This window comes from Tursiops truncatus, chromosome 2 (genome assembly GCF_011762595.2).
Source record: "Tursiops truncatus isolate mTurTru1 chromosome 2, mTurTru1.mat.Y, whole genome shotgun sequence".
Taxonomy (NCBI): Eukaryota; Metazoa; Chordata; class Mammalia; order Artiodactyla; family Delphinidae; genus Tursiops; species Tursiops truncatus.
The window spans coordinates 35,138,795-35,165,977 of NC_047035.1; the positions used below are offsets into that span (position 1 = coordinate 35,138,795).

The following is a 27,183-nucleotide window of genomic DNA, read 5'->3' on the forward strand; positions in this document are numbered from 1 at the left end:
TTAATAAAAAGGTCACCATTTTTATGCTCTTATTAAACACCTATAATACGCAAAATGCTGGCGTCCTAATATTCTCATTCTGATTCTAACAAACCAGGAATTATGGAAATTTGAAGACAGATTTTCTGGTTAATAAAATAGGAGCTTTCTGCAGACGGCCTTAAGTTTTATTTTTAGTTACTAACCATCATGAGAAACAGGACATCTACAAAGGCTTTTGCCTTTTATCCTTCTCTCAAGATTGATCTTAGTTTTGACCAGAGGACAGCCAGTTGGAGGATGAGAAAAGAATTTAACTAATAAGAGATATTTTCTTTCAGAACATTTGCTCAAGATTTCTATAATGAGATTACCTATGATTGCACAGTAAGTACACATCTACTACTGTAATATGGTTATGAACAAACCAAATAAATATTGATTCCTGAACATCTAAGATGTTTTTATGCTGCTTATATGAATAGAAAATAATCTCTATTTCTTCATAAGTACTAAATATTACAAGAAATCTAAAAGCATTCAGAGATAAATACAAAAAGTTTAGAGTGGTTTGTATTTTATAAACATCGAAATATCTAACTAGTGAACTTTTCAGGTATTGATTTTGATGTTCACGGAATTAAATACTGGTAAATATACATGAAGAAGTTTGTATTGAACAGTTTCTTTATCCAAGGCAATTGACTTTTCCCTCAATGGTCTCTCTCACTCCACTGGATCTCTTGTGCCACACATGTAATGTGTTAGTTTTTGCCAGCAACACTGAAATATTTGATGTAGGAGACAAAGGGTAGAAAAAGAGACTGGGGTTTCAGAGACTGGTTATTAGTACCTGCTACTGTCATTGCCTATATTCAGAACTGAAGGAGTGAAACTTCCTAACAAAATGCTCATATAAGGAAGCTACATCTTCCTTTGCGAAGTATTGAAAATGATCTACTGTTCTTCAGGAGAGAAAGGAAAAAAAGAAAGAAAAGAAAATGAAAAATTACACGACAACTTGTTTGTTAGGAGTAGCTGCCTACAAAGAATCTCCTGATTGCAAAGAAATTTAGAGGATCTTCTTATTAAATATAAAAAGGACTTGAAGACTAATAAAGGTATGACAGAAATACTGCCTTTCAGGTTAACCTTTACAAAAAAATACATTACAAAACTCTATTTCCAATTGAGCTTCCCTCAAAATAAAAACAGAATTTCAGATGTCACGAGAAAATAAAAAGTATATTTATTACAAATAAAACAAGTTGAATAAAATGATGTTACTGATATTTTCCTTTAGCCCAGGTCTTATACTTTAAAATACATAAATCGGGCTTCCCTGGTGGCACAGTGGTTGAGAGTCCGCCTGCCGATGCAGGGGACGCGGGTTCGTGCCCCGATCCAGGAGGATCCCACAGGCTGCGGAGCGGCTGGGCCCGTGAGCCATGGCCACTGAGCCTGCGCGTCCGGAGCCTGTGCTCCGCAACGGGAGAGGCCACAACAATGTGAGGCCTGCGTACCGCTAAGAAAAAAAAAAAACAAAAACCTAAATCATTTATTTTCATTAAATATGCTCTTCAGAATGAATACAAGTGAAGAAAAATCTTTTAAAATTATTCACCATTGTTAAAAAAAATAAAAGTTAAATCTGGATGTAATTTCTATTTTAATGCTTTTTTCCTGACATGAGAACTTTGATCTTCCCAGCTGTGCTGTCAAAATAAATAACTTTAGTAGGATATCAGGGGATGGGAGGAAAAATAGGTTACTAAAACTTATCTTAAGTGCAGCACTTTTAAAGAGATTACTTTAAAGGAATCACTGTGAAGTACTGACCAATAGAAATGAAGCTAATTGCTCTCAAATTTGAAGGCACACATCAAGATAGGGAGGACAAACAAACTCCTAGTTCAAATGATAAATTAATCAAAACCATAATAAAAACCAATAAATGTAACCAGGAATTCAAGTGAGCTTTAGTTGACAGTAAGAATAAATTAAATTACCAAACATTTTCAGTATTAGTATATAGTTGTACCTCAGGGGGTAAAATCCCTCATTGTGCTTGCAATTACATTCAAGAACAACCTCCTGAACATTAATTATCTATTTATCTCTAACCATTCTCTATTCTTCCACTATAAAACCAATAAACTTGGTTTTAGGTAATGCTGTTTATTAACAGCTAACCAGTGAAATCAGTAATCTGTCACTGAATGCCCTAGGTTTTAAAATTAAAGAGATTCTTATTGGCATTTAAACTATTACCAGAATCCTTCAGCTGTGAAAAGGTATTAACATAGAAGACATTCTTTTTCCTGAATCAGTGATGCTTAGAAGAGGTGAAACGATTCCCTCATATACAATCACTCTGACTTTGAACATTTTCCCTGAAGAATTAGAAGAAAATAACAAAATTTTGTGGATGATATTAGAAATGTATTTTTTTGCTAAATGTCTTTTTCCCTCTTTTGGAATGTAAGTTCCTTGAGAACAAGGCCTTATCTTTGTGTTACAGACACCTAACAGAGTATATGGCACAGAGTAAGCCTTTTTGAATAGATTCTGAGAGAATTATTGGATGTATTGAATTAACTTCTCTCCTATGCATACAGAATAGTACTAGTTTATACACCACCCTTGGGAGAACTGAGAAGATAGTCACTCAAATCATTTTCTGTGTTTGATACTTTAGATGAGGAACCTTGGCTCAGAAAGGCTGGATAGAGTATGTAAAATCACCAAAAAATTGTTGAGTTGTGAAAACATTATCACCTAAAGGATTGAAAATCTTCTTTCCTAAACACATTATTATTGCATATTTAACTACTCTAGTTTCAAACCCCCTGAAGACAAGGAACAATTTTTTCCAATCTTTGTAACTCCTGTAAGGTCTAGGACACTATGGTGCAGAGTTCAATTCAGGTAGAAAGCTGGGTATCCAGAATTGAAGACCACTGAATTGAAATGAACTCCTGTTCCCATTACTGGTTCCTATAAACACAACCTGGTTGCCTCATCTCAGTTCCATTAACTTCATTTAAACCTTGCCTTTCAAACGCTTACCTCCGCTTCTTTTAAAGTCTGCATTATTCCACTTCGACTATTTTTTAAATTCAACCTTCTCCAGAATCACTTTTGCTGTCCTTCAAACATCCAATATCTGTGTTATTTCAACTTTATTCTCCCTTTTATTCTTAGAATATAGTGTCTTCTAAATCTCACTTGGCCTTCTGTGGCCTTTCTAAAGGTTTATAATTTCTTCGACTCCTGATACAGTATCTTGGACTTATCCATCTTTCGTGTTAATTATGTAGTTTCCCTGATGTCTTTGCTACTAATTTAATTTCTTCTTAGACAAAAGTATTAAAAGCTACTGAATTCACTTCTAGGTAAATACCCAAAAGAATGGTAAGAAAAACAGGTACTTTCATACTAATGTTCATAGCAGCATTAATGTAAGAGCCAAAAGATGGAAACAACTCAAGTACCCATCAACAGATGAATGGATAAACAAATTGTATATACACACAATGAGGGATGAAATTGTGATATATGCTACAACATGAATGAACCTTGAAAATATTGTTAAGTCAGACACAGAAAGACAAAAATTGTATGATTCCACTTATATGAGGTACCTAGAATAGGCAAATTCAGAGACAGAAAGTAAAATAGAGGTTACCAGGGGCTAGGGGAGGGAGGAATGGGGAGTTATTGTTTACTGTACAGAGTTTCTATTTGGGATTGTGAAAAAGTTCCGGAAACAGATAGTGGTGATGGCTATACAAAATAGTGAATGTACTGTACTTAATGCCACTGAATTGTACACTTAAAATAGTAAATTTTATGTTATGTGTATTTTATCACAATAAAAAATTAAAACCTACAGAAGTAATTTTCTTGACTTTCCTAGAGCAGTCTTTTGCTTCATATCAATTTTAGCTCTATCACTAAAGGAAAAGGAGAGGGAGAAACAGAAGCAAAACCTATCCATACCTTTTCCTGTACTCCCTGTTTATCGCTCTCTTTTTAGCTTTTCCCTTCTCCTTTTCCCTCTCATTTTTAGTAAAAATAAAATAAAATTTAATATGGATACTCAGCATTTTCCACACTTCAAGCACAATGATGTTGTGGATATATACACACATAGAACACTTCAAGTCTACATACACACACTTTCATGCATGCATACACACCCCACTTTAAATCTCCTCAGATTCTTGAAATTGTGTGAAAATTTCACCAAGATTCTTCTCTACTTTTTGTTTGATCTTGTCTTTTGTTTAAATACAAGTGAATAAGACAATAAGCTTTATAGTCCAGATAATTAAAGCTTTTTAGTCTAGTTGACAAATACTTAGTAAATAAAGGAAAATTTCAATTTTAAAAGTTTACCCACACAAAAGAAAACACAGTCTAAAATGTGGGAGGGAAAGATAAATACATCAAAAGGATCTCTAAATGATATTACATAAATTATGGAGTAGCAGAGAAATGATATTCTCAAAGGAAAAAATGGAGCAGAGCGGAAAGTTACCTTAATCTTAACTACAAAGAGCTATAAGACAACTAAATTTATTATTTTTAGAGATGATACTTTAAAGTTTCAAAAAATTCTTCTGGTCTTAACTAAAAGGATAAAATTAATAGGAGTAATTTATCCTCATGAAGTCCTGGAAAAATCAGGGAAAATAAATTAGGAAACAAATTTATTATATGGAAAATTACTGAAAGATCCCATACACAAGGAACAAAAGTACATAATATATGATATGAAAAGGCAACTGAAGCAAAGATGATAAATGATTTAGAAAAAAATCTATTCCTAAATAGAGGGAAGAATGTGGAGTTGTATAAGAAAGCAGAAAGATGGTAGTAGTGAATTTAAGTCAGTTTAGGAGTAAACTGGACTGGACTTAAATAGTGAGGCATTTTCCTATTGCTAAGATATGTTTGGACAATATGTAGGCAACACTTCTTGGAAATAAAATCTGATCAGGGTTACAAGACAACAGAGGAGCAACGCCAGTGATTTACCAGATGCAGAGAAGTATAAGGGAGGCAATATGGACCAATCAGCAAGTTGCAAGGCTGAGTACACAGGCGATGAATGTGATATCTCATGTCAACTAATGGGGCAGCCATGTGCAGCAAATAGGTAGAGAAGAACAGTAGTCAAGCAAATTCAGTCAGCAGTCCAACTTAGTGGCACAAGGCAAGTAGAGATAGGTAACAAAAGTGCTAAACAATCTGAACCTACTTATAATATTACTGGTATAGACTGGGTAGGGCAAGATCAGGCAGACAGATAGCATAGCACTTGGAAGGCCACGGTATAGGAGAATGGTAGGAGAGCCGACAGACAATGCTGGGCAGTCTAAAATGCTAAAATAGCAGATGAATATGTAGTACCAGGCCATTTGCTGATGGACAAAGCACCAGTGAGTGAAGAATGCAAATCATTCAGCAGATACGTAATGGGGGGAAAAAGGAGAGACAAAAATCAAAGGCAGTTAAACAGGAAGACAGAACAGCAGAGAAGTGATGACAGATCATCAGAAGCAGTTGGGTAGGGTAGTGAAAAGCTGTCAGCAGGAGAACAAAACAACACTCAGGAAAAGAAGAGATTAAGACTGAAGCAGTCTCCTGAATGGGGTGTCTTCCATCTAGGAAATAGTCATCAATAAACTGTGTATGAGAATCTACAAGAGAAACAGCACACAAATGGAGATAGCATATGGATCTGAACTCTACTGCCCAGGGATACGGAATGACCCTAGAACATAGATACATAACAATCCACAAGGAAATTAAACAAATGGGAAAAATGGGTCCAAGCGTTTTTTTATGATGATAAAAGAAACCAAAACACTAAAAATTATTAATCTGGAAATGATTGGCTGGGATTGAAGTCTTCGCTTACCCCTTTCTGGAGCCCACAAAATGGGAATGTTGGGAATTTCTGCAGCAGAAAAACAGAAGAGAAAAGGGATTTCTGACTCCCAGTTTGAGGAAAGCAGGTCAAATTTAGGGCTGTATAAACTGGTTCAGGGAAACAAGAACCAGCCTGAACCTTCTCCCTTCCTCAGAATCAGGCCATTCCTGAGGTTTGGGAAAGGTTTAGGAAGCCCTCACCCCATCATTCCCCACAACCTCCCCTTTCACACTTACCTCCAGTGCAAACAGTTTCCAGCAAGGAGGTACTTGGGAAAATTCACTCCCATGTTTACACCATGGCAAAATTTCAGGATAGCCAACTAATAGTACTTCCTGTGTAGGCCAGGTTCCTGTTCAGTGGGATCCCTTCCACCCTTCGTGAGTGAGCAGAGGGGACAGGTTACTAGAAATTACATACCTCTTTGAAAGTGGATGGGAAATGAAGCAGGGGTAGTAATACAATAAATAAATAGTAATACTAGTAAATACCTTGATGATCTCATCGGTTGTCATGGATTTTAATTCCATTAAGATACTGATGACTCTAAAAAAAATAGTCTCTCTAGCCCAGACTTTTCCTTTGAACTCCAGATGCATATACCTAACTGCCAACTTAACACCTCCATTTGGATATCTAAAGGCAATTCAAATTTCCATGACCAAAGTAAAACTCCTGATCTTCCTCCTCAAACCCCTTCTTCCCCCAGTCTTCTCCATTTCACTGAATGGCAACTCCATTCTTCCAATTGCCCAAGTCAAAGTCCTGGATCTTATACTCGACTCTTCTCTTTCTCTTACTCCATCTGTTACCTCTACCTTCAATATATAACAATAATGTATTTCTCACTACCTCTATCTCTATCATTGGTCTGAGTCACTATCATTTTTCACCTGGATTATTTCAATAGCCTCCTAAATGCTTTCTCTGTTTAAATATAAGTCAGATCATGTTACACCTCTGCTCACTCTCCATTATACTAAGGGTGACACACAGGTTCTACATGATCCATGGTTTGCTCCTTCTCCTCCTTTAGGTCTTTGCTCAAATGTCGCCTTATCAATGAAGCCTTGCTTGATAGCCTTATTTAAAATTACAACCCTCTTTCCGGCCTGTACTACCTATCCACCTTCCCTGGTTTATTTTTATCCATAGTACTTATCACCATCTCTAATACTATGCATTTTACTAATTTACTTATATTTGTGACACACCACTAAAATGTAAATTCCATAAAGGCAGAATCTTTGGACTTCTTTGTTCATTGCTGTATCCCCAATATCTTGAACAGTGCCTGGTATATACACAGTAGGCACTCAGGGCATATTTGAGTCTATGAAGTGTTAATTTTCACAGGGCAACTCCTTTCTGTCTTAAATTCTCAGAGCATTTTTCTGAAAACCTTACACCCTATGAGCTTTTGATTAACAGAGCAGATGCTAATACACTATAGGTTAGGAATGTCCTAAAGTAGGGGGTGGCAAACCACAGCCAATGGGACAACTCTTGCCTGCTGTCTGTTTTTTTGCATGGCCTGAAATCACGGTAATCTTCGCATTTTTAAATAATTGAAAAAAAACTCAAAAGAAGAGTAATACTTCATGACATGAATATTATGAGAAAGCCAATTTTAGTGTCCATAAATAAAGTTTTATTGGGGCACAGCATGGCCCATTCATTTATATCATCATATGGCAGACTTTGTGCTACAGGGCTGGCAGAGCTGAGTAGTTATGACAGAGACTATATAGCCCACAAAGCCTGAAATATTTATTATCTCTAAATATTTACTACCTCTAAAGAATAAGTTTGCTGATCCCTCTTTTAAGGTATTTTATATTTAAAAGGCAAACAGTAATAACTAAAGTTTGAACAAAGATAAACTAGAGCATTATTATTAATACTGTTGCACAAGATACACCTATGAGGGAAGGTGCATTTATATTTGGATAGGCTTTCAATATTATATAAAAGCAGACCTCTCATTCCTCTAAATATTTAATACTGATGGTGATATTCATTCATCTATCCACCCCACAGAGCAATCTCATCTTAAGGGACAGGATACAGTACAGGCAAGTCTTAAAAAATGCCAAAAAGGGAGTAAACGAGAAAGGGAAGTAAATAGGACCCACAAATAGAACTCATATCAAAGTATCACGTAATTACCCAAAACCTCTAAATACTGTGTTTAACAATAGTGGGAAATTGGCATGACGTGAATCTCTTTTGAATCTTATCAATGGGGTTATAATGCGGGTCTCCTATATAAAATATAGTCTTGAATCACTGCAAGCATGAGAAACATTATAATAAGACCCCATTTTACTTTACTTACTTACTTATTTACTGCCATGCCGCATGGCATGTGGGATCTTAGTTCCCTGACCAGGGATCAAACCCATGCCCCCCTGCACTGGAAGCACGGAGTCAACCACTGGACCTCCAGGGAAATCCCGTACTTATACAATATTCAAAACTAATTTTGTCATTGCTTCCAATGCCTACATTTTGTAGAAAAGTATTCTTAAAATTTGCAGAACTCTATTCAAAATCATCTTCTAATCAAAACTGACCTATCTTCTCCTCACATAAAATTTTATGCTGAGGATTATTACATGCAAGGGCCATATATCATATGCTGTAATCAAACTTATGGGAAGGAGTGAAGAAGGTGAGGGGAAAACACTTAAATTATTCAATGACATCCAACAATATAATGCTATCTTCAGTCTTCATAGAGGATTATAATATATTGCCTCTTGTCAATTGGTCCTTTTAGCACAATCAATTGCTTCTTCTGCATTGTGCCTTTGATATTTGATGTCCTTCGCTCTCTCTGTGCAACTGGTAACAGTTCATTTTCAAACTCCATACTTCCAACAGCTTTACTTCTTTCTTCTCAGCATCTTTTGAAGGAACTTGGATTCTTCCTGTAAATTCTCAGTTGTGTCTGTTATTATGATTATCTGAAATGGTTACTCCCTCTGTTGGATATTTGTCTGCCATTCTTTAATAGCAGCCATGGTTTTCCCAAGTTCCAATATGAGGAAATAATACTAGTAAAATTATTAGCATAATTCCAAACAGTTTATTTTGTTATCTGAGTCCATTTTCTTACCCTCTATCAGTTTCCTTTTATGCCTGGCAATACAAATATTCTGCTCTAATTCAGTGATATTATTCTAAGAAGCTCAGAGGACTTGATAGATATAAATCCATTTGTCATCATATTACATTTTGTGTGAAAAGTGATATTAAGTCCATTTTATAGATGGAGATCTAATAAAAGGAAGATGAATTCACATTCTTGGTTTCAGACAATAATGAAGAAAGGAATATTCTGAAATCTTCATTCCTGAAACTATATCTCTAAATAAACATGCTTTTAGCATTTTATATTTGCAAAATATTTAATGATGCTTTATTGTCAATATCTTAGCATATATTTTGCAAAACTATTCTAGTTTGCCAGTCTCTGTTCATTTTATGAGAGTAGGTTCTAAGGGTGAGTTGGAACACTGATTTCAAGATTTTATTACTCTGATAAATTCAAGGTAAAAACAAACATTTAGCATGTCATCTCTGTTTCTTTTTCCTTTTCTGTAACCTATCCTGCTTGATTTTTTCCCTAGAGAAAAATTCTTTCAATATTTACTCAACCATTATCTACTTACTTTTTAAGCTAAAGTTCTATTTAGATTGTAGGTACTAATACAAAATATTTATGTAGCAAATAAATATTGCTTTTACTTACATTAACTCACATAATATAACTACCCTCTGAGGTAGGTACTCTTATTCTCTCCATTTTACACATAAGAAAACTGAGTAAAGTAAGTTGTGTAAGGTCACATGCTAGTAAGAGGTGAATCTAGGATTCGAATCCAAGTAGTCTGTGCTCTTAAGCACTATGTTATGCTGCATCACAAATGGTTATATGGGCAACACTACTTTTCTAGTAAGAGCTCTAATTAGACATAGAATTTACGATAATAAGTATATTTGTACTCACTTGTATGTTAACTGATATGATTCATCTCTCTTCCCCATCAGAACTCCCCAAAAGTTGAAAACTTGTTCTGATGCAGAGTAGGCATGCAATAAAGAAACGTACTTAAGGGAAAATGAAGATAGCGTTTTATTTATGGGTTCTTCATATATGAAATTTTTCTTTTTGCCTTATGCTAAAAATTCCAAAATCTCCACCTCAAGGAACAATGTACACTTCCCTCTGCAGTATTGCTATGTGGAACAGGAGGCTTTCAACATGATTTTTAAATGCAATGTCACATATTGCTCTAATTATCTAAATGTTCTAATGTTATACCTGTTACTTTTCAACTGGGATAGTAATACTAAGGAGCTTTTCCTTTTAATGCATAAATAAAACAAAGGGTAAATGTCTTGGGTAAGGTGGCAGGGTTGGACTTTCAAATAACTAGAACTACACAAGCAATAAACTCTCAGATGAAAGAAGCTGTGACTGAGATGTTCACACAAAGGCTGGGAATGATGAAAAGGTCATGCTAGGACTTTGAACACGACAGATTTTGAATTCTCATCAAACGGTGAGTTCTCTATTATTACCTAGTAATTTTATATAAAACATTAAGCCAACTCGAGGTACAGCACTGACAAAAAATCTATGATAAAAAATATCCCTTGTTTTGATGGTAAGATAAGTATTGACTGAAAAGGTTTCCAAACAACAAATCAACAAAATTAGAACCTGGTACTTCACAGCAGTTTAAATTTTATATACAAATAATGGTATGGATAGTCACTAGGTTTGCACATTACATCAGAACTTCAAAAACAAAATAAAACAAAACAAAAACCAGGGCAAAAAAACCAATCTTCAAAAATAATGATGTTAGTCTTACTGGGGAATGTACACTTATTGAATAAGTGCCAATTCTCAAAAGCGTTTACTTTTAGAAAGGATTGATGGCACGGTTTTACTGTGTGTATTGCTTGATAGTCATCTTATGAATTCTGGCTTCAGAGGAATCTCTGAATAATGATAGTTGCTGGTTTGCATCTCCACAGATGGTACTACTCTAGCTGTTCTAAGAAAGAGATTAAAATAACATAGTTCTAGTTTATCCATCCTTCTATGTAAAGTGAATCTTCTGCTCTAGCCAGGAAGATTTTCTTAATTTTATCTTTCTCTGTAGCTTGATCATACATTTCCCTTTCTTTCTTACTCCCATCAGTAATGTCTTCTTCTCTCCTAATCTAAATCCTATTTCTCTCCTTCAATTTAGCTTAAATTCTACTTGTATAAAAATTTCATTGATAGCTCAGCTTTATATTAATCTTTCCCTTTAAAGAATTTTTTTGACCTGAATTGTCTGATTTTTTTTTTTTTTTTTTTTGCAGTACGCGGGCCTCTCACTATTGTGGCCTCTCCCGTTGCGGAGCACAGGCTCCGGATGCGCAGGCTCAGCGGCCATGGCTCATGGGCCCAGCCGCTCCGCGGCATGTGGGATCTTCCCGGACCGGGGCATGAACCCATGTCCCCTGCATCGGCAGGCGGACTCTCAACCACTGCGTCACCAGGGAAGCCCATTTGTCTGAACATTTTTGATACTAAGTTTGTATTGTTTTGATTTGTCAGGTGACAATTTTAGGAGTACATGTACTTTAGCATTCACTCAATAAAGCCCAAGGTGCTTGGTAAATACTTGTTAAATTGAACAAAGACTATAAATGTTGTTTTTAGCAAACTGGTAGGTCATAAATGTGCCCATGCTCTGAGGCATATACTACTTTACAATGGATAATGCAAAATAAATATAAACCCGAGATAAAAGGGACTATTACTAAAAAGCTATCCTGAATGTCACATATTTGGGCCATTTCAAGCCATATTCCAAAAATTTTAAACTACAGAGGTACAAAGTAAATAGGTTCAGACAGGATATCAGGAGGTACTTAATGCAACTGCACTAATAATCCACATATCATATAGACTATAGAAATTCTTATTCTTGTTCCTTTGCCCATGCCTTGAAGTAGTAGTGGGAAAATGTTGACTAACATTCTTATTTTTTAGACATATCCACCAGGTATGCTAATAGCTAACAATAGGTATGAGAGTACAATGGTTAGTAGCAGAAACATTTGGGGCTGTCATATCTAATTAGAGGTAATAGGTAATATTATTAATTAAATGAGAAAAAAATGGTAAAGGACATGTACTGAGCATCTACAAACAAGCCAGGTTTTATACTAGATGCTTTTACATGCATTATAGTCACTTCCTAGCTTGGATAACCTTGGGCAAATCAATTAATTGATCTGTCTCAGTTTCTCCACCTTTAAAATAGATACAACAATAGTACCTGCCTCACATGGTTGTTTTGAAGGCTAAATGAATTAACATATGCTTGAAATAGCTCCTGACACATAGTAAGTGCTATATATGTTTGTTAATTAGTATTATTGACTACTTTTATTATCTCAATTATCATAAAAAACAACCTTGAGAGGTAGGCATTAGTTAATTGAGTAGATGAGAAAACTGAAGTTTGAACAGGTTAATTTGCTTTAATTTCATAGCTAGTTAGTGGTAGAGTTTTAGATTCAAATTTAGGTCTGTCTGACTCACTAAGTGTTAGTATCAGGATATAGACATATTGCATCCCAACATATTTAGACAAAGGTAAAAAGATGAAAACGTATTTCCCATGTCCAGGACTATTTCATAAAAATTACAAAAAGAGCTCCTTCAAATGGCATAAAATATAACCTTATTTGACCATAAAGGGATAGTATATTTTACTGAATCTAGTTTTAAATATTTCCAGTACAAGAGTTTCTAGTATTCTGCTTTCTTACCAATTTCACACTGTTTAGTTATCCTATTTATATAGAACAATTTAAAAATACTCAAAATTTTATTTCAATATGGTTATTTTTACCTTTACCATGTATAATAGTATTTTACTTTAGTCATAACAATGTTAGAATTACAAAACAAATATTCGTAGAGTTCTACAGTATCAGTATATGATATTTTGCTAGGGAAATTAACAATGTTTTCTAGAGAATATTGATATGTACTTGAAAGCAACTATATAATTTAAATGACCTACAGTAGTGATCAAATTTTCTTTCAAAAACACAAATTATTAAACATGTTGTTCTGCTATGCTTCTGCTATAATGCAGGAGAGTTCTTCTGGTTTTTAAAATGTCCAATGTTAACTTTTAGATGGTGCTGTTAAATGTAAATTCTCACTGATTTTCATAAGAGTCACAAATTAAGAATCATTAACATATAGTCAGTAACTCAGCTCAATTATGTCTCCTTCCTTTTACTTACACAGTATTCTCGTTTTTGAAGCATTATAATGTAAGAAAAATGGTTAATGACCACATAAAATTATAGTTGACTTACAGTACATTCATACCTGAAGTTATGAAATATATAAATTTCAATATACTGATTATGAAATAAATTTTATAAAATAAATAGTTTTTCTTTGATTTGATATTTCTGTAAAAAAATTCCTAATAACCCAAGTGGAAAATATTTGTAGTAAGTTTAGGTAGTAATCTGTTCCAAAGAAATGTAAATATTTTAGGCTATAAACAAAATATGTGATCTGGAATTCATAATCTTTTCCTAGAAATTCATCCTTTGTACCAGATTTTACCTCTTTCAGCATTAGTCATTTTGTCAGATGCCTCTTCACTTCCAAAATGAACCATAAAAACCCTTTTAAGTGAACATCCTTTACATCAAATTTATAGTTTCCTGAAATTTTTGTGATTCCTCCTTTAGTTTATTTCATAATGACAACTTTTATCAGGACACTTTTTAGGAGATACTACTACGAACAAATGCTTGAAAATTTTTTTGGAGTGAGACTTTATTTAATGTATAACAAATCCAATAATTTGATCAATTTTGAAGGTTCAAAATTTTATATATTATTTATAATGAGGGATCTTTTGTTTTTATTATTCTATATTGTCTACTGAGACAATGGTTCAATACATTTTACTATGGAAGAAAAGTGTTCTTTCTTTGCTCCTTCTAAAAGTAAAAATTTAAGAAATGAAACCCAACATCATTTCAAATTACTAAAGAACAAAAGGTAAAAGTAAATTTAAAAGTCAGTTAAAAATGTGAGTAAAGATGACTTATGTTCATCTAACAGACAGACGTTGGCAAACTTTTTCTGCAAAGGATCAGATAGTAAAGATTTTAGGCTTTGCAGGCCTATACGGTTTTCATTCAACTACTCAGTTCTGCTGTTGTAGCCATAGGCAATAGGTCAATGAATGAGTGTGGCTATGTTCCAATAAAACTTCATTTATGGACATTGAAATTTACATTTCAAATAGCTCTCGTGTCACAAAGTATTATTTTCCTTTTGACTTCTTTCAGCCATTTAAAAATGAAAAATCCATTCTTAGTTCACAAGTCATACAAAGAAATACGACAGGCTGAATTTGGCCTACAGGCCATAGTTTGCTGACCCCTGCAATAGATTGAGTTTCTTGAGGACAGGGACCATGTCTTATTCATTTTTTAACTCCAGCACCCAACATGGCATCAGATACATATCAAGGATTAAAAATAAAAAGCTTGATAAATGAATAAATAAATGAGACCTAAGATGCATGCTAGGCTTTTATTTAACTCTTTAATTCATAATCAAAATAATATATTACTATACAACCTTTTATTCTGGTGTAGCTTAGTAGTCTAAAAGTGCTGAAAATTATTTTTACCTTACAAATATTAAATAGTTCAGTATTTTCTAATTTACCATAATATATTATCAAACATTTCTTTGTAATTGCAAAGATGTTCTTTTTAAAATAAATGTTTCTTCATCTTTTATTCTCTTCTAGACTTTATGTCTAAAGGGCTTTCACTTTACCTCACTTATACCTCCTTAATTATACTTTTACCTTTTAAGAATAATAAAAGATTCTTTACGTAATAATACCTATTTTGGATATAATTGCTTTTAAGTGATAATGGGACATGAAGAGATAATATACTTGGTATAGCAATGAGTTACGTTCTATAGCATTTTATTACTAGCATTTCACCAATGTCAACGATTATCCAACCTTTATCAGATCCGAGAAAATGCAATCTATTATTAAAAATAAAGCTTTTCAAAAGTTGTAGAGTATGGATTATTATGCTACTATATGTAAGCTTTGATAGTATCTCATGTTGAGAGGCAGGGAACAGACCAGCAGGTACGTGACTATCAGATAAACCTCATTCTAAGATACAGGGCCTAAAAGTAGAAACAAATTCGTAATTTAGGAAAATCAATTCTGATTGCCTTATTCGTATAAAATATGTAAATAAGATACATTTTACTAAACTTGCTATTTCCATTTTTCTGTTAATAGACCTGGAAGAACTCTAAAGCTATTAAACTTTTCATTTTCTCTAAGGTTCAAACACAGTGCCAATAACTTTAGATTGCTTTATTTCACTCATTCAACTTATCATTTTCCCCCTTCCTTTTTCTTTTTTTTTGTGGTACGCGGGCCTCTCACTGTTGTGGCCTCTCCCGTTGCGGAGCACAGGCTCCGGATGCGCAGGCTCAGCGGCCATGGCTCACGGGCCCAGCTGCTCCATGGCATGTGGGATCCTCCCGGACCGGGGCACGGACCCGTGTCCCCTGCATCAGCAGGCAGACTCTCAACCACTGCGCCACCAGGGAAGCCCTCCCCCTTCCTTTTTTTAAACAACCCACACAACTCACAAACATTGTCCATTGTGTTTGTAGATCAAACTTATTACTGACAATTACTGACTATAAAATATTAGCACCTTAAGGGAGAAGTTTTATATTATTTTACCTTTATCACTAATATTTGTGCTTTCTGTCAATAACTTCTGACTCTATTTAAAAATATTTGCAACCTTAAGTTCTATATAGGTACATATGCTCTACAAATAGGTTTCTCTCTTTAGCCACAATTATCTAAGACAATTAACTATATTATTACAGGTCCAAAATTATATTTCTGGATTCCTAGCTGACATCCCAGTGTTAAATTTTAGATATTATAAGAATTGCAACTATTTAAAGATAAGAAGAAATTAGAATTATTTTTGGGTGGTCTTATATTGCTTTTATGTTTATTTTTCAAAGGCTTAACAGCCCTATGGACTTTTGCTGTAGATAATCATACCTTATGTGTGTGTGTGTGTGTGTATATATATATATATAATTTGAAATAAAGTAAATCTATTAAAGATCAAGATATTCACAATCAAGTAACTTACTTGTTTTCAAAAATAGATATTAGAGAAGACATAATTATATGTATTTACCCTAATACAATTTTAGCCAGGTAGTTGCTATAGGCATATACAAATATAAGAGCACTTCTAAGGTTTTCTGGTAACTGAAGAACTGCATTGAAGAATAAAGAAAGGACTTCTCAATTTTCTGATATAATGAAATACACAAAGTCATGGAAAGACATAGACTCTTGTCAACAGTAGCAAAAAAAATGTTGGGCGATAAACAGATACTAGAATGGTAGAATTTCAAGACCTCTGAATTATATGGAGATGGAAAAGATAAAATATGAAGCTTACTATGTTAAAATTTTAAAAAATTTAACAAGATTGTGACGATTTCATGGATATACTTTAAATCTAGTATATGACTATTTTTGCCCATTTGATAGTTATATATAAAAAATACTACAAATTTGTCTACTTTGGTAGTTATGTAATAACTAATAAAAAAAATTAACCCTTATAAGTTAACCCTTACATAGTGCTTACTAAAATGCCAGGAATAGTTCTCATTGAAACCTCACAGCCACCCTGGTAGATAAGCACTTTCATTTCCCTCATTTTATAGGAAATTAAGGCACAGAATGATTTAATAATTAGTCTACACTCACCGTGTTGCAAGTAGCAGAGCCAGAATTTAAAAGTTTGGATTTGCAACCTAGTGTTTTGGTATTAACTTGAAACTCCACGGAATACAAAATATTTAATTTTGTGATGCAAATTATTTTCCCACAATTAAAAATAATTTTGTTAACTGGTTATGAATGAATTCTATGGTAACTTTTTTTTACTTTTCTGATATAAAAGTAATATTATGAAAATATCAAACCAGTACACAAACAACAAGGATATATAAAACCAGGGTCATTTACTTCAAACACTTAACCCAACACTCAAACTCCAAAAATCAATGTCTTCACATATGTGGGAGATTTTCTTACAAACAAAACAAAACATAAACACACCTTTAGAGGAGATGGCTCCCCTCCAATTGTACTTTTTAAGTTAGTCTCACAGTTTAAAAGAAATATAAAAATTGGCCAAAGGACCATTTCCCCTTAGGACCCAGAAGCTATATAAGAATTACTTCTTTTTTAAGTAGTTGAAGCTAACAATCTCCCAGAATTCTATTCTAATTGCTTAACAAAATGACTTTATTTATAAGCTTAATTATAATAATATTCCAAAAATTTCTGTGCCATGATTTTTACATAGAAGAATAGAAAACATTTTAAAACTTGTTAAAACAATGTGCATTTTCACATACTAGAGCCAATGGTTCCCAAAGTTTGGAAGCACGGTCTATGGGCCAGCAACATGTGTGTTACCTGGGGCCTTACTAGAAACACAAATTCTTGGGACCCACTGCAGATTGACTGAATCAGAAACACTGTGGGTGAGACACAGCAATCTGTTTTACCTCTAATTGTGGTACAAGCTAAAGTTTGAAAACTGCTATATTAGAGTAAGGACAATAATTAATAGGTACTGAGCAAAAGTATCTTGCTATGAATAAGATAGGAGACACAATGGTGCACTGATTTGGAAATAAAAAACCAGTTAACAGTAGCTTGAAATTCAGCCAAGAAACACTTTTCTGGGAGGTAAAGGAAACAATGTCACAAGTATTAATATAAGTTTGCATATGACTCTGAAGTGACACATGAAGCTTATGGCTTCTTTAAAAAGAAAGAAGGACTTTCCCCCTGTATCACTGAGCACTATTCTTCATTCTTTCCCTAATTATTTTTCCTGTGCAAGGTTGAAGGTAATTCTTGTGGCATGAAGCCTAGAGATTAATTCTGCCTTTTGGCTTATTAAATTCTGCATTTAAATTCACATTTAAAATTATGGAATATATAACTTTCTCATCAAATACTATAAAATTGGTATAAATATGCTATTGCAGTCATCCTACTTGAGACCAATGACAAGGGTATTTCAAGACAAATCAGAAACATTTTGAATTATATTAACAAAGCACATCAGACCAGATGCCATGCTGAGTCAGAGTTCTGCTATTACCTACTTTGGCAATATGCCTGAAATTCAGCCGATACCACAGACCACTGAGCAAATGCAGGATTACCTTCTGGACCAGTTCAATCTTCCTCAGTTTAGATAATTTCTAGTTTAAGTCCAAAGAAAAGAAGTCAAGAAAGTTTTTTTTTTAATATAATGATTCTCCCACAGCAAAATGTTCACATTCTTAGAACCACAGGTCTCTTGTTCTGTCTAGCAAAATTACATAAATCATATAAAAAGAATAAAAAGGATTAAAAATAACATAATAGTCTACTCATTGAATATCAGAAAAGCATATACTATCTCACCTCTGGAGTGACATCTCGTGGCGCAAACCCTGTTCCTCCAGTTGTTAATATCAAATTAAGTTCCTTTTCATCACACCAATCTATCAGGGTTTCCTGAAAGAAAACAATAATATTTTCACATGCAGAAGGACTTGCCTGCCTACTCAAAACATTCACATACTGAAATACTTCGTATACAGTGAAGAAACAGATTCTTTTCAACACTCATTAAGAAAAATGTGAAGCACAATTCATGGAACAGTTTCCACTGTTAATCAAAAGACACTGCAGTTTTGGGTATGCATTTTATTCATTATAGAAAATGAAGATGCAACCATCATATTCTTGAAAGTAAATGTTACACAGGAAATAGCATAAATAGTTTATAATTAATGTTCATTATGTATTTAAATGGCATGTCTGACATCTTGTCAGCCACTCAAAATATATTCAGGTTAAAAAAATTGAGCACTATTTCTAATTATGTGATCTCATTATTTAATAAGTATAGCAATCCTGTCAGGTAAATATTCACACTTCAATTTTATATTTAAGGAAGCAGACTCATTGTTTTTTTTCATTAATAGACTCAGAGAGATCAAGAAATATACTTGCTCATGGGCTCACGAACTAGAAGGGGAAAAAGCTAGAATTTAAACTTAGAGCTGTTGGACGATGTTCCTCTATATTTTGCCTATGATTGAGTCAATATTTTTTTTTCCTAAGTTTCAAGTGGTTTAGGAAAGTTTTACGTTTTTCAGGATGTTATTTTACATAGTTGCCTTAAAGGAAAGGTGTAGGAATAAATGATTGGTTAAAGTTTCTCTTTTTCCACACCAATATTATGACACTTAGTTGAGATCAGAATTACATACCATAAAATTTTGGAGTTGGTAGAGACCTTGGTAGATTTGTCTATTCATTTTACAGATAAGACAACTGAAGTACAATGTGGTTAAATAATTTACTCAAAGTTACCCAGCTAGTTTGTAAAGAAGTGGGACAAGGATCTCTGCTTACTCTATTGCTAGTTCTATTCATCCATCCTACATTTTGGCTATTTATTAAAAAGCACTATTAAGTGCTCATTTAAATTATAATTAAATATTTGCTTTGGTATTTTATTGTTTCATTACCTTTATACAATTCAGGTCCAAAACTTAATAATACAATTATATCATTTATGTACTGATAATTAGATGTGAAATACCAGTAGCAGGCTCATATCTATATGTAAAATACAATGTCCTCAGTTCTCTAATTCATCAGTGAGACAAAATGCATGATAATTATTCAGAAGGACAATTCAGGATTTTTAAATGATTTTTTTCCCTTTTCTCACTCATTTTTATTTCATCCTGGTATCACAGGAATGGAGAGCACAAAACTCCAAATGAAGGAGATTTTTTCCCCTGCTGTGATTAATTAATGTCAACAAACTATTTTTAAAAAGACATAAAATATAGACTACTAGAGCCTAACTGAAGAACTCCCACCACTGATATAGTTATAATTTTGTTCTGAGGAAAGCTCACACACAAAAAAAATCAATGGTTAATCTACAAACAATAAATGCTGGAGAGGGTGTGGAGAAAAGGGAACCCTCTTGCACTGTTGATGCGAATGTAAATTGATACAGCCACTATGGAGAAGAGTATGGAGGTTCCTTAAAAAACTAAAAACAGAACTACCATATGACCCAGGAATCCCACTCCTGGGCATATACCCTGAGAAAACCATAATTCAAAAAGAGTCATGTACCACAATGTTCACTGCAACGCTATTTACAACAGTCAAGACACAGAAGCAACCTAAGTGTCCATCGACAGATGAATGGATAAAGAAGATGTGGCACATATATACAATGGAATATTACTCAGCCATAAAAAGGAACAAAATTGAATTACTTGTAGTGAGGTGGATGGACCTAGAGTCTGTCATACACAGTGAAGTAAGTCAGAAAGAGAAAAACATACACCATATGCTAACACATATATATGGAATCTAAAAACAAAATGATTCTGAAGAACCTAGGGGCAGGACAGGAATAGACACAGACACAGAGAATGGACTTGAGGACACAGGGAGGGGGAAGGGTAAGCTGGGATGAAGTGAGAGAGTGGCATGGACATATATACACTACCAAATGTAAAACAGGTAGCTAGTGAGAAGCAGCCGCATAGCACAGGGAGATCAGCTCCGTGCTTTGTGACCACCTAGAGGGGTAGGATAGGGAGAGTGGGACGGAGACGCAAGAGGGAGGGGATATGGGGATATATGTATACGTATAGCTGATTCACTTTTTTATACAGCAGCAACAAACACAACAATGTAAAGCAATTATACTCCAATAAAGATGTTAAAAAAACAAAAACAAACAAAATCAATGATTATTATAATAAAGGTGATTATGTGGTGGTTTCACAAATCAAACTTAAAATTTCCAGTGTTTTGCTCTTCTATTTATTTAGAAATTAGAAAAGCAAAAATACTCATCATTCTAAGTAGTTATTATTTCTGGTCTATAAAAAAATACATAGTTGACTCCATAACTCAGCAATGAGATGAACTGATCTTGTCTTCCCACTAATAGACCTTAGAAACTTTAGATTTCTTCGTAATATTCCATATTACTGAAGGGTTTGTGCCACAGCATTCTAGTCTTTGACCACACCTCCATTTGTATCAGATCTTGATAAAAAGTGATGTGAAATCTAACTTGTATCAACAAAAAAACAGCTCAAGCGCTAAAAAAAAAAAAAAATATATCAAATACTAATTTTCAGTATTGTCAATACCAAGAGGGCAATTCAAACTTTTCAAATTTCAAGATGCCAACAAAAATAGGCAAAATAGTCCCTTTAGAGTGAAGAATGCTATTGTTTGGCAACAGGCAATAATTCTTATAACATATTTCATCCATTGATTAAATAAACATTTACTGAGGACCTATACCATGTCTTAGGTGTTAAGAGTTAAAAAATAAGTGAAAGACTGACCCTGGTTTTAAAGAGGTCATAGTCCAGTAATGGTTCTCAACTTTGGTTATACACTGGAATTATCTGTGGAGCTTGTAAAAATACTGATGCTTGGGTCTCATTTCTGGGGTACAGCTTGGAAATTCGGATTCTAAAAAGCTTCCCAGGTAATTTTAAAATGCTGCCAACCAGTTGAGAACTACTAGCTTAAAGAGACAATAAGTTCAGTTATCTGAAGGTGAACTTCACAGCTAACCCAACTGGGTGGGCCCACAAAGATGTCATAGCTTAAGATTAGTTGCACCACAGGAATATTACTTAAATTTTTCTATTCCCAGGATGGATAACTGATAACACATACTCTATAGATTTTCTTTCATTTAAATAAAATTTGATATCTTGAGCTCAGTTAAGGATATGTTCTAGTATTTGAAAAGTAATATTTTGTGGTCCAAAGTAGCTGTGTGATGTACCACAGTTTTTCAACTGAGCAAAAATCTTAGTTAGGATTTTGGACTTTTAAAAGAAAATAGCAATCTTATCATTCACTCAGCTGGTCTCCAAAACATAAGGATTCTTTCTCAACCGTTAATATAAAATATGAGTATTCCAGACACCTAGTGGTCATATACTTATTTAACACATCAGTTCGTTTATTTAACAATAAAGTGCCTTTTATTCAGGCGCTTCATTAGATAACAGGGATCTAAAGACAAATAAGGCCCTGGCCTCAAGGATTTAGTCAAGTATAGGTGCTGTGAGTCTAGTCAAGAACCTTGCTACTAAAAGTATGATCTGAAGACCAGCAACATTTGTTTTACCAGGGAGCTTGTTAGAAATATAGAATCTCAGGTCCCATCCAAGACTTACTGATTCAGGATCTGCAATTTTAGAAAGACTCCTCAAGGTGCTATATATGCACGTTAAACTGGACTAAGCCATGCTTTCTAACCATGTACCACTCAGGATATTGTGAGTCTTACTTTTCTATCATGTTAGATCACCAGAAAGCAATTTATCTCATCATATATGTTTCTGCACCTATAAGATACCTTTCATTTTGAGATATACCTGGCTGCTACCAGGTAGTAGGTCATTGAGGATTTCTACATAAACCATCATTATGAAAAATTCCTCTGCATCTGTTGCAAAACTGAGGCTGAAGACATTGTCTATTTTAATGGTTATTTTCCCTTACATAAAAGGTATTTCTTTAAAAATTTACTGCCTTGAGCTTACAGGTTAGCACAGTAGGATCAAGCTGTAACAAAGAATTTCTGCCTCTCCATATCTAACAGAAATCAACAACAACAAAAAAGAGTACAAACTAGAGGAAAAAACTTCCACCAGCAATGATCAAATGGGGAAAAATATACAGCTTTATGTCATAAATCTCAAAAGTTGGGTGGTCAACGACAGAAATAAATGGTCTTTGAGAAGCATACTGCAGCAGGGTTGAGGCTCATAATGCTGTTCTGGCTCCCAAAGAAGTCATAATGGTGAATTATCCGAATCATAAAAATTCTCACTAATACCTTCAAATCTAGAGAGATGTAAACTGAAAGAAACTATCTTTTCATCTTGAAAGCAGCTGCTGTGAGAAACAAATGAAACAAGGGGTTGAATCTCTGTGATCAAGTTGAAGGTTCCAGGAACAAATGCACACTGAATTGGGGAACTAATCTGAAACCCAATGATATCCCCACATAAACGGTGAGTTAAACCCTTATCTAGGTAGAAAAACTCTAGTACTGGACATTTAATAAAATCTCACAGAGAAAAACAGAGCATTCCATAAAAGACGATATGTTGTCTCTATTCCCTCGCTTCCTCTATTTTCCTTTGTGCAAGTCTGTCAAGATCTGATATACTCTGGGCTGACTTCATCTTTCTTCCTACGTCTCTGCAATGGTTTATAAAATAAGCTCAGATTGAAGACTGGATATTGTTCAAGCAGGTTTTCTTTTTTTTTTTTTTTTGATAACCATACAATAAACAGAAATTTGAAGGCAAGGAGAGGGTAGTTAGAAGGAAATGTAACAGTGCTAGCTTCCTTATCTTTCAACCAACCCTAAGGTTTAAAAAGTTAAAACTATGACTGTAACCTATTAATGATTTTCCTGATTTTTTTTTAACTTTAGAGAGATCTCTGTTTAGCAAATAATATCTCTTGTAATATGCTCTTTTCATTCATTTTCTTTTCCCTCTGTTTAAATGAAATAAAATGCTATTCTGTATTAACTTTAGAGAATTATCCTAATTTCATATAGCTGTATCTTTTACTCAATTAAACATTCATTCATCCATTCTTCTACCTGTAATATAGACATAGAAAGATGTTAGAATGTTTTACAATTAATCTTAATAATAATTATTTCTGGGTAATTAGATTTGAAGTGCATTTTATTTTTTACTCTTTTTATTTTAGTTTTTTTGTATTTTTGGAATTCCTTATAATTCCCATGTATTATTAAAAACTAAAGGGATTTTAAAAATTTAATTTTCTGTCCTGTTTCAGGAACTAACATAGTGTTGTAAGTCAATTATACTTCAAAAATAAACAAACTTAAAGAAAGGGAGATCAGATTTGTGGTTATCAGAGGCAAGGGGTGGTGGGAGGGGGAATTGGATAAAGGTGGTCAATCTAGTTATAAGATAAATAAGTACTAGGGATATAATGTACAACGTGATAACTATAACTAACACTGCCATACATTATATATGAAAGATGTTAAGAGAGTAGGTCATTAAGAGTTTTTATCACAAGGAAAAATTTGTTTCTATTTCTTTCTATTCACTAAACTTATTGTGGTAATCATTTCATGATGTATGTAAGTCAAGTCATTATACTGTACACCTTAAACTTATATAGTGCGGCATGTCAATTGTACCTCAATAAAACTGGAAGAAAAAAATGGATTCTTCTGGTATTAGTTCTTCATTCTGGTAGCTAGTACTTTAATGTCTCATTTCCCCCTCATTATGAGCCAGCTGAGAAACAAATTTTATACTTAGCAACAACACATGTATTATTGTGGAAGATTAAATATGGTCACATATTCTTTATAAGTCCTCCTATCAAGAGGTAGAATGTATTTCTACAACCTTTGCATCTGGACTGGACTTATGACTTTGGCCAACAGAATGGGGCAGAAGTCATGGTGTGTGAGTTCTGAAGCCTATGTCTCAAAAGGCCTCACAGTTTCTGCCTTCACTCTTTTGGTATACTTCTATTAACATGATAGGAAGCCCAGGCTAAATCATGGAATGGTGAGAGATGATGTGGAGAGAAAGGCCTAGCAAAACAGATAGCAGCAAGGCCCTAGACATCTGACTGAGGCCATGTTAGATTCTCTAGCCATAGCTGAGCTAACGAATTATTTCAGCCACATGAGTGATTCCAGGTAAGACCAGATGATACACCTACCTGAGACCAGCAAATCTACAGATTTGTGAGAAATACTAAGTCATTGTTGTTTTAAGTCACTAAGTTTTGTGGTGGGTTTTGTTTTGTGTTTTTTTGCGGTACCCGGGCCTCTCACTGCTATGGCCTCTCCTGTTGCGGAGCACAGGCTCCGGACGCGCAGGCTCAGCGGCCATGGCTCATGGGCCCAGCCACTCCGCGGCATGTGGGATCTTCCCACACCGGGGCACGAACCTGTGTCCCCTGCATCGGCAGGCGGACTCTCAACCACTGCGCCACCAGGGAAGCCCTTGTGGTGGTTTTTAATGCAACAAATACAGTACAGATAACTATTTTAATAATTAGCATTTTTGCATCCTTCTCTTTCTCTGGCTATTTCCAATTTATATATTATTAGTCATAAGTTCATACAAACTTTATAATAAATTTCCAAATAGCTTTGAAAGTGAACTTGACGTGAGTTACATTTAAAAAAACTGGCATAAAGTCTCACGAAAGTGATTGTAGCATTTAATTATTCAGTTTAAGAAACATACCAATGCCTAGTATGTGCAGGAAAATGTAGGAATGGGGGGGAAAAAAAAACCATGACAAATGTCCTTGATATCAAAGAGCTCAGAGGTATGAACAAATTAATATAGTATGGTACATCAATATATCACGGTTAGTGCTATGAAAGAGGGATGCCCATGTTAAGAAAAGTTTTTTACAGATATTACATATTTATGAATATATAACAGTTTCTCTACCATAACTAGGATGAAAACTATCACTACAGAGGTTTTTAGCAATACTTTTCTCTTGCCCAAGAGTGAAAAACCCAATAAAGAGAAAAATGGGACAGTAAGAGATATGAGGAAGTAAGTTTAGACAAGCCATCTTTCTCTACGTCCACCCGAAGTCACATACTCATCTAGATCTAAATCTAAAATAATACATTTTCTTCTTTTCTCTACATTTATTGACAGAAACATGAATCATTGAATTAAGCAGACCTCACCAAAATAAAATCATTTGAGAAATGTTACATTTTTCTTTGGTCTACTAAAGAGCTGTGAAATAACCACCTGAAAAATTCCTATGTGTACATAATGAAACAGGGTCTTAGGGTCATCTCAGTAAAGTCTCCTCTAATGCCTCCAGGCAATTTGTTCCCGGAGTGTGTTCCTCTGGAAAGCACTTTTCACAGTTTAAAGAAATTTACATGTTTACATGTCTCATCTCTGAGAGTAACCTCCAAAAGGTTGATCATGTATCTCTATCAGTAAACAATTTCTGAATGTTATTTTCACAAACCACTGGAAAAGCATGTAGTATATCACACTTAAATAGAAATTTTAAAAAGATGAGATAAAGATGACATAATATTTTAAATAGCTTTTCATTTTATTTTACTAAATAATGCGCAAAAAGTTCTCAACAATGTTTTTGTGAGAGCAATGTGATTAATATGCGTTATTTTAGAAAATCTTGGTTTGATATTTTGTGATATGGTAATTAAAAAGTAAAAACTAGTTTTAAAAGATAACTAGACTGAAATCGAAGAAGTACTTTACCTATATTTACTACATCATTACACAACATTTATTTTTCAATCTCATCCACCAAACACGCAAGTGCCTTTTTGAAATGGGGTTAATAAATTTCCATCTTTTATAATATTAATTAGTTGTTTCTACAAAATAATTGGAAGATGTTACTTTGAAAATATTAACAAATAGGTTCAAAATCCACTAAAATTCTTCAAATGGAAAATTTTTAAATCAGTTAGAATTTTGTTTCCTAGATTCTTTTAAACTCTGCAGTTACTAGTTTTTATAAATAACGCAGTATCATTTCCACTAACGAAATAACTTAATGTGAACAATTTTAAATATCCAAGTATCTTAAGCATGTTTTAATATTTTAGGAAAATTTTCTTAAGTTCTTCTTTCACGTCATTTTTTCCAAGTTTTCTCCTGAATTGTTTTAACTTCTCATTTATTAAGCAGATCCTCCCATTCCTTGTCCATTAGTATCACCTTATCTGTATTCATGTATTATCTGGGCTTAAAATCTCTCTCTCTGGTCCTTTTTGGCTTTGTCAATCTACTCCAAGCCACTTTAAAATTAATATTCTAAAATATATTTCCTTAAAACTTTTTAAAAATAACATTTCTTCATTGGAGAAAACAGCAACACATTTTCTAAATATTTGTTAACACAGCTGAAGCTTTCACTAAGCTCTTAAAAAAGTAAATGCAAACAATA

The 27,183-nt window shown here is 33.9% G+C and overlaps 1 protein-coding gene across 19 annotated transcripts in view; it reads right to left on the minus strand.

The window, feature by feature from the left end:
• GPHN (gephyrin) overlaps positions 1 to 27,183 on the minus strand; it is a 617,381-nt gene that overhangs the window by 335,084 nt on the left and 255,114 nt on the right. For 13 of the 19 annotated variants that reach the window (XR_012329944.1, XR_012329943.1, XM_073800350.1 and 10 more), the window contains exons 4-5: positions 18,553 to 18,645; positions 5,909 to 5,947 (exon numbers count right to left, since the gene is read on the minus strand). Coding sequence is in view for 16 of the 19 variants with exons in the window: in XM_073800350.1 (XP_073656451.1) it covers positions 5,909 to 5,947; positions 18,553 to 18,645 (132 nt within the window). In the remaining 3 variants the exon portion in view is untranslated. The remainder of the gene's footprint in view (positions 1 to 5,908; positions 5,948 to 18,552; positions 18,646 to 27,183) is intronic. The other 6 variants (XM_073800351.1, XM_073800349.1, XM_033851042.2 and 3 more) reach the window with 1 other exon arrangement.